Below are 14022 nucleotides of genomic sequence, written 5' to 3'. Positions count from 1 at the left end.
GGCAGTTAACGCTAATTGCTCCTGTACTGGGTGGGTTTCCACCGAACTACAAGAGGCTACTTGAGTCTAAGGAGTGGACCAAGCTGTAGTAAGTTAGCTGCTGTGCCTTGCCCGATCTCTGTCAAGGTCAAGTTCAAGGCAGGACCAACGAAGCACAGAGACAAACCCTATAATAGTGTTGCACTGCCGTCTACTGGCGTTTTACAGAAGGTTCCATTTTGAACTTGAGTTGCTCTGGGTATGATGAACCCGAGAGGGATCGTGCCAGTTCAGTAGTCATGTATAGCACTCTAGTGGCCACTCCTGTTCATGTCATGCTTTCATCCTACTTGAAACATGTAAAAAATATTTGTACAACATTGTAAGTCTTACATCAGAACCTTCTAAAGAGAAATAAAATATATATTTTTGTACTTTAGCAGTTATAACAAACATCAGTAGTAGTAGGAAATGTCAACATCCAGCTTTATTTAAGAGAATTTCATGGTTCTTCATAGAAACACCATCACTAAAAGACTGAACTCAGATCATATGCATTAGTTTCATATACATTCTGTTGGCACAAATCATTACAATTTACAAAACAGTCTTATGTTCATCAATGCATTAAAAAACAACAGTCACATGCATGAATACTGTTTGCAGGTCTGTGAGTACTGTCTCAGCAAGAGATGGTCTAAAAATATTTTTGCTTACATTTTTTAATCTGCATTAGGTACATATAAATCACTCCTGACTCATAAAAAGCACACACACATCTTTCAGAATCGAGTTTTCACTTGCATTGTGAATCTGTTTTTATTATTCAGTCTTGCTGTAGGCCACATCAAACTCAATCACAAAAACAACTTGTGCATTCATTTGATAAAATCTGAACTCAGAAAACAATTCAAACCCATGGCGCTTGGGCATTGCCTGACTGTTTAAGGGGTTTCTGGTTCATTGATCATCTCTTCAATGCAACCGTTTTGAAGGTGCTAATAGGATACATTAGTGTACTTTTTAGGACCCCCCCCCCCCCGAAATGGAGACTCCACAAGTAGCATAAGAGAGTTCGAGAGATCATTTGTAATTGTGTTAGGTACTCAATTGTACGTACAACGCCAGAGGATGATCCTGGATGAATACCTCCTTCGTATTGGAGCAGGGCCAGAAGCTCTACATTCATATTTAGAAGTTTGACCCCTGAACTCCAAAGCTACTCATCAATTTTCCTCCTCTATTTTATTATAAACATCTGATATATGAAAAACACAGAGGCCCGAGGAGAAAAATTAAGCAACCCACAAAAAGTTAGTGAAGTATTATATCAGTCGTTGTAAAACAGTTACTACTCCTCTCTTAGGCACTTAAAATAATCAGTAACAAGAGCTGGGACTTAGTCACATATCACATTTTGCAACCAAGCGCACTAACTATAATAGAGCACAGCACACACAACAAAACCTCAAAGTCGGTCTGGGTTAGGCTGAAAGGTAGGACGATGACGTTGTCCATGCACACAGATCTAGGGTCAGTTTTACGTTAGGATGGTTAGGATTTGAGGAAGTTATGCTGATCCTGGATCTGTGCCTAAGGGCCAACTTGAACCAGGAGCAGGCAGACAGTAGCTGTAGAAGGTATACAGGACACCAGTGCAACCAACTGTGTTGTGAAGAGACTAAGAGAGTGCAAGCATCACAGAACACCACACCCAGAAAAACTGTACAGAGTAGAGGAGGGCAGTCTGTCTCATTTTATAGGAGGGGTTTCCTTTTATGGGGTCCCTGTGGAATAGCGCTCCCCAATCCAGGTACTGGAGGGTCCCTGTGGAATAGCGCTCCCCAATCCAGGTACTGGAGGGTCCCTGTGGAATAGCGCTCCCCAATCCAGGTACTGGAGGGGCACTGTGGAATAGCGCTCCCCAATCCAGGTACTGGAGGGTCCCTGTGGAATAGCGCTCCCCAATCCAGGTACTGGAGGGTCCCTGTGGAATAGCGCTCCCCAATCCAGGTACTGGAGGGTCCCTGTGGAATAGCGCTCCCCAATCCAGGTACTGGAGGGGCACTGTGGAATAGCGCTCCCCAATCCAGGTACTGGAGGGGCACTGTGGAATAGCGCTCCCCAATCCAGGTACTGGAGGGGCACTGTGCAAGCTGGCTGTCACTCAAACAGGTCTCTGAGTGGACTACTAGGAGGCATGTGCTTTATCATAACTTGCACTGAATGATATCCCCTGAACGTTATGATGTGCGTTTCTTTTAATAATAGTGCTGCAACAACTAATAAGATGCAGATGTCTATCTGGATAAATCATATTTAAAAAAAAATCATATTTCTATACAGAAATGATAGCCAGCACGCATAGTGGTCCTATAGAAGCAGAATCAGGGAGTGCTGGGGCTACTCAGAGCAGCAAACATCTCCCCCAACTCTACGTCACCCCCCCACGTCACCCCCCCCCCCCTCTCCCGGCCCCACGTCACCCCTCCCCTCCTCTCTCCTCTCCCGGCCCCACGTCACCCTCCCCTCTCCCCGTCACCCCTCCTCTCCCGGCCCCACGTCACCCCTCCTCTCCCGGCCCCACGTCACCCCCCCCACCCCCGCCACCCCTCCCGGCCAGTCAAGTCTGTAGCCAGGCTAAAGATTGAAGAACTGGACACTATTAAAATATATACCAGTGGCCGTGTTACACTCACTGACTGACTCAACACTGAGAAACATCCTATTGGCTGTTAGGTTAACCCATATATATGTCTGTTAGTTAAACTCATTTTCTACGGTTAGTGAAAAAACAGCTGTGTATTGTCACTCACTGTATTCATTGTACACCGAGTGTACAAAATATTCGTTTCACCTTTCCTATATTATGTTGCACCCCCTTCTGCCCTCAGAACAGCCTCAGTTTGTCGAGGCACGGACTCTACAAGGTGTCAAAAGCGTTCCACAGGGATGATGGCCAATGTTGATTCCAATGCTTTCCACAGTTGTCAAGTTGTCAGGATGTCTTTTTGGGTGGTGGACCGTTCTTGATACACAGGAAACTGTTGAGTGTGAAAAACCCAACAGCGCTGCAGTTCTTGACACAAACCTGTGGACCTGGCACCTATAACCATACCCTGCTCAAAGGCACTTAAATCTTTTGTCTTGTCCATTCACCCTCTGAATGGCACACATACACAATCCATGTCTCAATTGTCTCAAGGCTTAAAACGTATTCTTTAACCTGCCTCCTTCCCTTCATCTACACTGATTGAAGTGGAAATAACAGGTGACATCAATAAGGGATCATAGCTTTCACCTGGATTCACCTGATCAGTCTATGTCATGGACATGTTTTGTCCAATATGTATATTTCTTGTGAGAACTTCACTGTACCAAAAAAAAAAAGAGATTAATATCAATCTTCTCTAGTCATAAATCATATTATTAATTACAATGCCCGTCTTGTATATGCTTTGGTATAACTCATTAAACAAAAATCATCAACCAAACAAAACAAAATCTCATGGGGGCACATTTTCGTTGGATAAAAGTCAAATCCAACTCATGTGGAAGGAGATAGACAGGAACAACTCATCTGATCCAGACTGTTGGAAGGTCCCCTATTCAAGTAGGGACGCAAGGCAAGGGAGACACCCGGAAGGTGTGCGTTGTCACTCTGTCTCACACACACATACACACACATACACACTTGTGTATTTTGTGTGAATATTACACACATGAAATAACTGAACATATTGCACCTGAACATGACGTACAGGACCATAGTGTGTATATTATGACCCACCAAATGTACCTCTTATGAGACTTCATGCCTCCATGTACATACACAAAGATGAAGACATTCATTTCACACACTGTGTGTGTCCACTGTGCTGACCTGGATCACTCAATCACACATTCCCCAATCCGTTATGCCTTGACCCTAGAAAACGACAATGTTTGTTTTCTCATCCTGGCCTTCACGTCGTTTGTGCCGAGGTTCTCATAGAGCGACTGTCCTGCTATTATCTATGGTCCTCATTCCCCTCGCCGTTGCCTTCTCCATCCCTCCACCAGTCTCTCCCTACTGCTTACCTGTTATTATACCTCAGCTGGTACAACTTCTTCAGAAGGATCTGTGTCATGTCAAAGGTGGTGAAGCTGATGCCCACAGCGATGGGCCCTTTGACCCAGTTCATACTGAGGCCCTTGTAGAGTCCACGCACCACGCCCTCCTCCGCCACGATGTCCCGCATGGTACCCAGGATGGTGCCGTAGGTGTGCCCAGTTACGCCCGCCGTCTGCATGCGCCGCCGCACCACATCCAGCGGGTAGGAAGCTGATTGGCCCAGGAGACCTGCGCATGCCCCGAACACCAACCTCTCGTACGAGTAGGGCTGGGGGCGACCGCTCCGCTCTGGAGAGGGTGAGAGAGATGGAGAGAGGGAGGGAGGGAGGGAGAGGGTGAGAGAGATGGAGGGAGAGAGGGGGGGTGAGAGAGATGGAGGGAGGGAGGGGGGGAGAGAGAGATGGAGGGAGGGAGAGAGGGGGGGTGAGAGAGATGGAGGGAGGGAGAGAGGGGGGGTGAGAGAGATGGAGGGAGGGAGGGGGGGGTGAGAGAGATGGAGTGAGGGAGGGGGGGTGAGAGAGATGGAGGGAGGGAGGGGGGGTGAGAGAGATGGAGGGAGGGAGGGTGGGTGAGAGAGATGGAGGGAGGGAGGGTGGGTGAGAGAGATGGAGGGAGGGAGGGGTGATAGAGATGGAGGGAGGGAGGGAGGGGTGATAGAGATGGAGGGAGAGGGGGGGTGAGAGAGATGGAGGGAGGGAGGGTGGGTGAGAGAGATGGAGGGAGGGAGGGTGGGTGAGAGAGATGGAGGGAGGGAGGGTGGGTGAGAGAGATGGAGGGAGGGAGGGGCGGTGAGAGAGATGGAGGGAGGGAGGGGCGGTGAGAGAGATGGAGGGAGGGAGGGGCGGTGAGAGAGATGGAGGGAGGGAGGGGGGGTGAGAGAGATGGAAGGAGGGAGGGGGGGTGAGAGAGATGGAGGGAGGGAGGGGGGGTGAGAGAGATGGAGGGAGGGAGGGTGGGTGAGAGAGGTGGAGGGAGGGAGGGGGGGTGAGAGAGATGGAGGGAGGGAGGGAGGGGGGGTGAGAGATGGAGGGAGGGAGGGAGGGGGGGTGAGAGAGATGGAGGGAGGGAGGGAGGGGGGGTGAGAGAGATGGAGGGAGGGAGGGAGGGGGGGTGAGAGAGATGGAGGGAGGGAGGGGGGGTGAGAGATGGAGGGAGGGAGGGTGGGTGAGAGAGATGGAGGGAGGGAGGGTGGGTGAGAGAGATGGAGGGAGGGAGGGGTGATAGAGATGGAGGGAGAGGGGGGGTGAGAGAGATGGAGGGAGGGAGGGTGGGTGAGAGAGATGGAGGGAGGGAGGGTGGGTGAGAGAGATGGAGGGAGGGAGGGTGGGTGAGAGAGATGGAGGGAGGGAGGGGCGGTGAGAGAGATGGAGGGAGGGAGGGGCGGTGAGAGAGATGGAGGGAGGGAGGGGGGGTGAGAGAGATGGAGGGAGGGAGGGGGGGTGAGAGAGATGGAAGGAGGGAGGGGGGGTGAGAGAGATGGAGGGAGGGAGGGGGGGTGAGAGAGATGGAGGGAGGGAGGGTGGGTGAGAGAGGTGGAGGGAGGGAGGGGGGGTGAGAGAGATGGAGGGAGGGAGGGAGGGGGGGTGAGAGATGGAGGGAGGGAGGGAGGGGGGGTGAGAGAGATGGAGGGAGGGAGGGAGGGGGGGTGAGAGAGATGGAGGGAGGGAGGGAGGGGGGGTGAGAGAGATGGAGGGAGGGAGGGAGGGGGGGTGAGAGAGATGGAGGGAGGGAGGGTGGGTGAGAGAGATGGAGGGAGGGAGGGTGGGTGAGAGAGATGGAGGGAGGGAGGGTGGGTGAGAGAGATGGAGGGAGGGAGGGGGGTGAGAGAGATGAAGGGAGGGAGGGGGGGTGAGAGAGATGGAGGGAGGGTGAGAGAGATGGAGGGAGGGTGAGAGAGATGGAGGGAGGGAGGGAGGGTGAGAGAGATGGAGGGGGGGAGGGAGGGTGAGAGAGATGGAGGGAGGGAGGGAGGGAAGGAGAGGGTGAGAGAGATGGAGGGAGGGAGGGAGAGGGTGAGAGAGATGAGGGAGGGAGGGATGGGAGGGGACAGGGTCCATGTCAGTGGGAAACCTTATATTTACATTATCAGCAATACAGTGCATGGCTGACTAGACAGACAGACTGGACAGAGAAAGACACACTAGACAGATTAGATACAGACTAGACAGATTAAATACAGACTAGACAGAGAGACAGACTAGACAGATTAGATACAGACTAGACAGAGAGACAGACTAGACAGATTAGATACAGACTAGACACAGACAGACTAGACACAGACAGACTAGACACAGACAGACTAGACACAGACAGACTAGACAGATTAGATACAGACTGGACAGAGAGACAGACTAGACAGAGAGACAGACTAAACAGAGAGACAGACTAGACAGAGAGACAAATTAGATACAGACTAGACAGATTAGATACAGACTAGACAGAGTAGATAAAGACTAGACAGATTAGATACAGACATGAGAGTAGATACAGACTAGACAGAGTAGATACAGACTAGATACAGACTAGACACAGACTAGACAGAGAGACAGACTAGACAGACTAGACAGAGAGACAGACTAGACCGAGACAGACTAGACAGAGAAACAGACTAGACAGAGAGAGACAGACTAGACAGAGAGAGACAGACTAGACAGAGAGAGAGAGACAGACTAGACAGAGAGAGAGAGACAGACTAGACAGATTAGAGACAGATTAGATACAGACTAGACAGAGTAGATAAAGACTAGACAGATTAGATACAGACTAGACAGACTAGATACAGACTAGACACAGACTAGACAGAGATACAGACTAGACACAGACTAGACAGAGAGACAGACTAGACACAGACTAGACAGAGAGACAGACTAGACACAGACTAGACAGAGAGACAGACTAGACCGAGACAGACTAGACAGAGAAACAGACTAGACAGAGAGAGACAGACTAGACAGAGAGAGACAGACTAGACAGAGAGAGACAGACTAGACAGAGAGAGAGAGACAGACTAGACAGATTAGAGACAGATTAGATACAGACTAGATACAGACTAGACAGAGAGACAGACTAGACACAGACTACACAGAGAGACAGACTAGACCGAGACAGACTAGACAGAGAAACAGACTAGACAGAGAGAGACAGACTAGACAGAGAGAGAGAGACAGACTAGACAGAGAGAGACAGACTAGACAGAGAGAGACAGACTAGACAGAGAGAGAGAGACAGACTAGACAGATTAGAGACAGATTAGATACAGACTAGATACAGACTAGATACAGACTAGACAGAGAGACAGACTAAACAGAGAGACAGATTAAACAGAGAGACAGACTAAACAGAGAGACACAGACCAGACAGAGACAGACTAGACATAGAGAGACAGACTAGACAGACTAGACAGAGAGAAAGACTAGACACAGACATAGAGAGACAGACTAGACAGAGAGACAGACTAGACAGAGAGACAGACTAGACAGATTATAAACAGACTAGACAGACTAGACAGTCAGAGAGAGACAGACTAGACAGATTATATACAGACTAGACAGAGAGAGACAGACTAGACAGATTATATACAGACTAGACAGAGAGAGACAGACTAGACAGATTATATAGACTGGACACAGACTAGACAGAGACAGACAATAGACAGAGAGACAGACTAGACAGATTAGATACAGACTAGACAGAGAGACAGACTAGACAGATTAGATACAGACTAGACAGAGAGACAGACTAGACAGATTAGATACAGACTAGACACAGACAGACTAGACACAGACAGACTAGACACAGACAGACTAGACACAGACAGACTAGACACAGACAGACTAGACAGATTAGATACAGACTAGACAGAGAGACAAATTAGATACAGACTAGACAGATTAGATACAGACTAGACAGATTAGATACAGACTAGACAGATTAGATACAGACTAGACAGATTAGATACAGACTAGACAGATTAGATAGAGACTAGACAGAGAGACAGACTAGACAGATTAGATAGAGACTAGACAGAGAGACAGACAATAGACAGAGACAGACTAGACAGATTATATAGACTGGACACAGACTAGACAGAGACAGACAATAGACAGAGAGACAGACTAGACAGATTAGATAGAGACTAGACAGAGAGACAGACTAGACAGATTAGATAGAGACTAGACAGAGAGACAGACAATAGACAGAGACAGACTAGACAGATTAGATAGAGACTAGACAGAGAGACAGACAATAGACAGAGACAGACTAGACAGATTATATAGACTGGACACAGACTAGACAGAGACAGACAATAGACAGAGAGACAGACTAGACAGATTAGATAGAGACTAGACAGAGAGACAGACAATAGACAGACTAGACAGATTAGATAGAGACTAGACAGAGAGACAGATAGACAGACAGACTAGACAGACACGACAGCTGAGACTGCAGTACCTGCATGCATTTTCTTGAGAGTCTCGTAGGTGAAGAAACTGAGTCCAGCGTAGGGCACCACACCCAGTATGGTGGGGGTGAAACCACGATACAGTGTCTTCAAACCCTCCTCACGAGAGATACGCACAAACACATGGATTATGTTACTGTACCTGAGGGGAGAAGAGAGATGGGATGTAAAGTGCGAGTTATTCGCAGCACCACAAACAGTCTGTGTGTGTGTGTGTGTGTGTGTGTATACAGTGCATTCGGAAAGTATTCAGACCCCTTGACTTCTTCCACATTTTGTTACGTTACAGCCTTATTCTAAAATGGATTAAATCATTTTTTCCCACTCATCAATCTACACACCATATCCCATAATGACAAAGCAAAAACAGGTTTAGAATCTTTTGTAACTGTATTAAAATTTAAAAAACTGAAATATCACATTTACATAAGTATTCAGATCCTTTACTCAGTACTTTGTTGAAATATATTTGGCAGCGATTACAGCCTTGTGTCTTCTTGTGGGTTTGACGCTACAAGCTGGGCACGCCTGTATTTAGGGAGTTTCTCACATTCCTCTCTGCAGATCCTCTCAAGCTCTATCAGGTTGGATAGGGAGCATCGCTGCACAGTTACTTTCAGGTGTCTCAGGAGATGTTCGATCAGGTTCAAGTCCAGGCTCTGGCTGGGCCACTCAAGGACATTCAGAGAGTTGTCCTGAAATCACTCCTGCATAGTCCTGGCTGTGTGCTTAGGGTTGTTGTCCTGTTCAAAGGTGAACCTTCGCCCCCCAGTCTGAGGTCCTGAGCGCTCTCGAGCAGGTTTTCACTAAGGATCTCTCTGTACTTTGCTCCGTTCATCTTTCTCTCGATCCTGACGAATCTCCCAGTCATCAAACAGGCAAAGCATCAATACAGGACTAAGATCGAATCGTACTACACCGGCTCCGAAACTCGTCGGATGTGGCAGGGCTTGCAAACTGTTACAGACTACAAAGGGAAGCACAGCCGTGAGCTGCCCAGTGACACAAACCTGCCAGACGAGCTAAATAACTTCTATGCTCATTTTGAGGCAAGTAACACTGAAACATGCATGAGAACATCAGCTGTTCCAGACGAATGTGTGATCACGCTCTCCTCAGCTGATGTGAGTAAGACCTTTAAACAGGTCAACGTTCACAAGGCCGCAGGGCCAGACGGATTACCAGGACGTGTACTCCGAGCATGCGCTGTCCAACTGGCAAGTGTCTTCATTGACATTTTCAACCTCTCCCTGTCGGAGTCTGTAATACCAACATGTTTCAAAGAGACCACCATAGTCCCTGCGTCAAAAAACACTAAGGTAACCTGCCTAAATGACTACCGACCCGTAGCAATGCTTTGAAAGGCTGGTCATGACTCACATCAACACCATTATCTCAGAAACCCTAGACCCACTCCAATTTGCATACCACCCCAACAAATCCACAGATGATGCAATCTCTATTCCACTCCATACTGCCTTTTCACACCTGGACAAAAGGAACACCTATGTGAGAATGCTATTCATTGACCACAACTCAGCGTTCAACACCATAGTGCCCTCAAAGCTCATCACTAAGCTAAGGACCCTGGGACTAAACCCCTCCCTCTGCAACCTAGGACTTCCTGATGCCCCCCACCCCCCCCAAACCAGGTGGTAAGGGTAGGTAACACATTCGCCATGCTGATCCTCAACACAGGGGCCCCTCATGGGTGCGTGCTCAGTCCCCTCCTGTACTCCCTGTTTACTCATGACTGCACGGCCAGGCACAACTCCAACACCATAATTTAATGATGACAACAATGGTAGGCCTGATCACCGACAACAATGAGACAGCCTATAGGGAGACAGACTAGACAGTGTGGTGCAAGGACAAAAACCTCTCCCTCAACGTGATCAAGACAAATGAGATGATTGTGGACTAGAGGAAGAGGACCGAGCACGCACCCATTCTCATCAACGGGGCTGTAGTGGAGCAGGTTGAGAGCTTCAAGTTCCTTGGTGACCACATCAAACAAACAAACTAACATGGTCCAAGCACACCAAGACAGTCATGAAGAGGGCACAACAACGCCTATTCCCCCTGGCATGGGTCCTCAGATGCTCAAATAGTATTACAGCTGCACCATCAAGAGCATCCTGAAAGGTTGCATCCCTGCCTGGTATGGCAACTGCTCGGCCTCCGACCGCAGGGCAATACAGAGGGTAGTGCGTACGGCCCAGTACATTACACGCCCCCCACCCTCTTCTTCGCTGCTGCTACTCTCTGTTATTATCTATGCATAGTCACTTTAATAACTCTACTTACATGTACATATTACATCAATTACCTCGACACACATTGACTCTGTACCGGTACCCCCTGAATATGGCTCAGACATTGTTATTTACTACTGCTCTTTAATGATTTGTTAATCTTCTCTCTTACATTTTTTTTTTGGGGGGGGGGGGTTCTTAAAACTGCATTGGTAGTGAAGGGCTTGTAAGCAAGCATTTCACTGTAAGGTCTACTACACCTGTTGTACTCGGCACATGTTACAAATAACATTTGATTTGAGTTCCTGCCGCTGAAAAACATCCCCACAGCATGATGCTGCAACCACCATGCTTCCACGTAGGGATGGTGCCAGATTTCCTCCAGACGTGACGCTTGGCATTCAGGCCAAAGCGTGGTGCCTTGTAGCAAACTCCAAGCAGCCTGTCATGTCATGTGCCTTTTACTGAGGAGTGGCATCCGTCTGGCCACTCTACAATAAAGGCCTGATAGGTGGAGTGCTGCAGAGACGGTTGTCCTTCTGGAAGGTTCTCCCATATCCACAGAGGAACTCTGGAGCTCTGTCAGAGTGACCATCAGGTTATTGGTTCTCATAGCAAAGGGTCTAAATACTAATGTTAAAAAAAAAAGGTATTTATGTTGATCATTTTTAATAAATGTGCGAAAATGACTAAAAACCTGTTTTCGCTTTGTCATTATGTGGTATTGTGTGTAAACTGATGTGGAAAACCATTTATTTTATACATTTTAGAATTATCCTGTAACGTAACAAAATGTGGAAAAAGGGAAGGGGTCTGAATACTTTCTGAATGTACTGTGTGTGGGAGTGTGTGTGTTCTCAGAGGTAGGGGTAGTTGTCTTACATCTCCTTGGGCGTGACAGCCATCCTGGCTCGCACCATGTCCAGAGGGTAGGTGAGCATGGCAGCTGTGGTACCGGCCATAGAACCCGCCAGTAACCTTGGCACCGGCGGCAGGGCTCTGGAACACAGTACACAGGATACATAAGGGCCTGATTTGACAATCTTTGAATACCTAGGCTCTGATCCAGGCTTGAGAAACCTGGAAAAAAACAGCAGACAATAGGCAGAGTTGCAAAGAAAAAGTCATATCTCAGACTGGCCAATAAAAAGACAAGATTAAGATGGGCAAAAGAACACAGACCCTGGACCAAGGAACTCTGCCTAGAAGGCCAGCATCCCGGAGTCGCCTCTTCACTGTTGATGTTGAGACTGGTGTTTTGTGCATACTATTTAATGAAGCTGCCAGTTGAGGACTTGTGAGGCATCTAGTGTGTCTAGTTTGAGAAACAAGACACACTAATGTACTTGTCCTCTTGCTCAGTTGTGCACCGGGGCATCACACTTTCTATTCTGGTTAGAGCCAGTTTGCGCTGTTCTGTGAAGGGAGTAGAACACAGCGTTGTACGAGATCTTCAGTTTCTTGGCAATTTCTCGCATGGAATAGCCTTCATTTCTCAGAACAAGAATAGACTGACGAGTTTCAGAAGAAAAGGTCTTTGTTCTAGCCATTTTGAGCCTGTAATCGAACCCACAAATGCTGATGCTCCAGATACTCAACTAGTCTAAAGAAGGCCAGTTTTATTGCTTCTTTAAATCAGAACAACAGTTTTCAGCTGTGCTAACATAATTGCAAAAGGTTTTCCTAATGATCAATTAGCCTTTTAAAATGATAAACTTGGATTACCTAACACAACATGCTATTAGAACAAAGGAGTGATGGTTTCTGGTAATGGGCCTCTACGCCTATGTAGATATTCCATCCAAAATCAGCCGTTTCCAGCTACAATAGTCATTTACAACATTAACAATGTCTACACTGTATTTCTGATCAATTTGATGTTATTTTAATGGACAAAAAAAAGTGAATTTCTGAGTAAGCCCAAACTTTAGAACGGTAGTTTAGTTACGAATGTTAAACCAGTACGGCTGGTCTAAATGGATAGCCACTTTTCATTCATCTAGTAAACCCATAATTCACATCGCTTCTGATCTCACTCATCAGCCTATGAGCAAGGCAATTCCACCACGGTTGCTGATTAACCTACTGGCTCAATCGCAAATAATCATTATCCTTTCTTTCAACCAACGGGCATGACTCTTGAGTTGAGATATAAATACTCCTCCTACCTTGTGTCTCCAACTTGTTGTTTTAAAGCAACAGTCTTCCAACAACCTTCCACCACCACCAACATAATAATCTTAAGGCTCGTCATTGGAACTCCTTTCTCCAGCACGGGAGTTGATGCCTGCTGCCCAGCATTGGGCAACCTATCATCAGCATCTGGCTCTGGGGAGCATTGCTCGGAGACGAGGCCTAACCAAAACTATTCAATAAAATGTCTTATTATATTCAGTCTCGGTTATCATTCAGTTAAGCCTGTACTCAATTGAAGTTTGTAAAGGGTCAATCGGTGATTGCGTCATTAATTATGACTTTAAAATGATCTACACACGCCCACCCATTAATTCTTGAAGAATATAACTTACATAATAAATGCCTAATGAGCTTTTGTCCAATTGTCATACCCAATCAGAACCCAAAATATTTGTATGTATTTTATTTAACCAGGAAGGGCTCATTACGATTTGAAATGTCATTTTCAAGAGCGTCCTGGTCAAGATAGGCAGCACCAAGTCATTAACAATTAGACAGACAACATGACAAACAACAAGTAATCTAGTAAAAACCATAGAAATCACAGGAGTATAACAAAATCATAAAACAGCAAATTAAAAAGATTGACAGGTCAAGGAATAGCCTCAAAATCCTTCATCAATGATTTAAAAACACCAATGTGAAACGACAAGTTCTTCCAGTTTAAAAATATTTTCTAAGGCATTCCAAGCTGATGGCACAGAGTACATAAAAGCCCTTTTATCAAATTCAGTTCAGCCATTTGGAACAGTTAGCAGGGCACCTCCCTGACCAAGGCCCTTCTCCCCCAATTGCTCAGTTTGGCCTGCCGGCCAGCTCTAGGAAGAGTCTTGGTGGATCCAAATTTCTTCCATTTAAGAATGATGGAGGCCACTGTATTCTTGGGGACCTTCAATGGTGCAGAATTTTTTGGGTACCCTTCCCCAGATATGTGCCTCAACGCAATCCTGTCTCGGAGCTCTACGGACAATTCCTTCGACCTCAAGGCTTGGTTTTTACTCTGAGATGAACTGTCA

General features: G+C 47.1%; 1 protein-coding gene across 1 annotated transcript in view; it reads right to left on the bottom strand.

Moving 5' to 3' along the window:
* Nucleotides 1-2987: 2987 nt before the first annotated feature.
* slc25a42 (solute carrier family 25 member 42) overlaps nt 2988-14022 on the bottom strand; it is a 29985-nt gene continuing 18950 nt past the window's right edge. The window contains exons 6-8 of the mRNA XM_036986388.2: nt 11693-11809; nt 8546-8697; nt 2988-4381 (exon numbers count right to left, since the gene is read on the bottom strand). Coding sequence (XP_036842283.1) covers nt 4056-4381; nt 8546-8697; nt 11693-11809 — 595 coding nt within the window. The 3' untranslated portion in view covers nt 2988-4055. The remainder of the gene's footprint in view (nt 4382-8545; nt 8698-11692; nt 11810-14022) is intronic.

Source organism: Oncorhynchus mykiss, chromosome 8, assembly GCF_057628025.1.
Source record: "Oncorhynchus mykiss isolate SJ-2025 chromosome 8, ASM5762802v1, whole genome shotgun sequence".
Classification (NCBI taxonomy): domain Eukaryota; kingdom Metazoa; phylum Chordata; class Actinopteri; order Salmoniformes; family Salmonidae; genus Oncorhynchus; species Oncorhynchus mykiss.
This window is presented reverse-complemented; position numbering and strand designations above follow the sequence as displayed.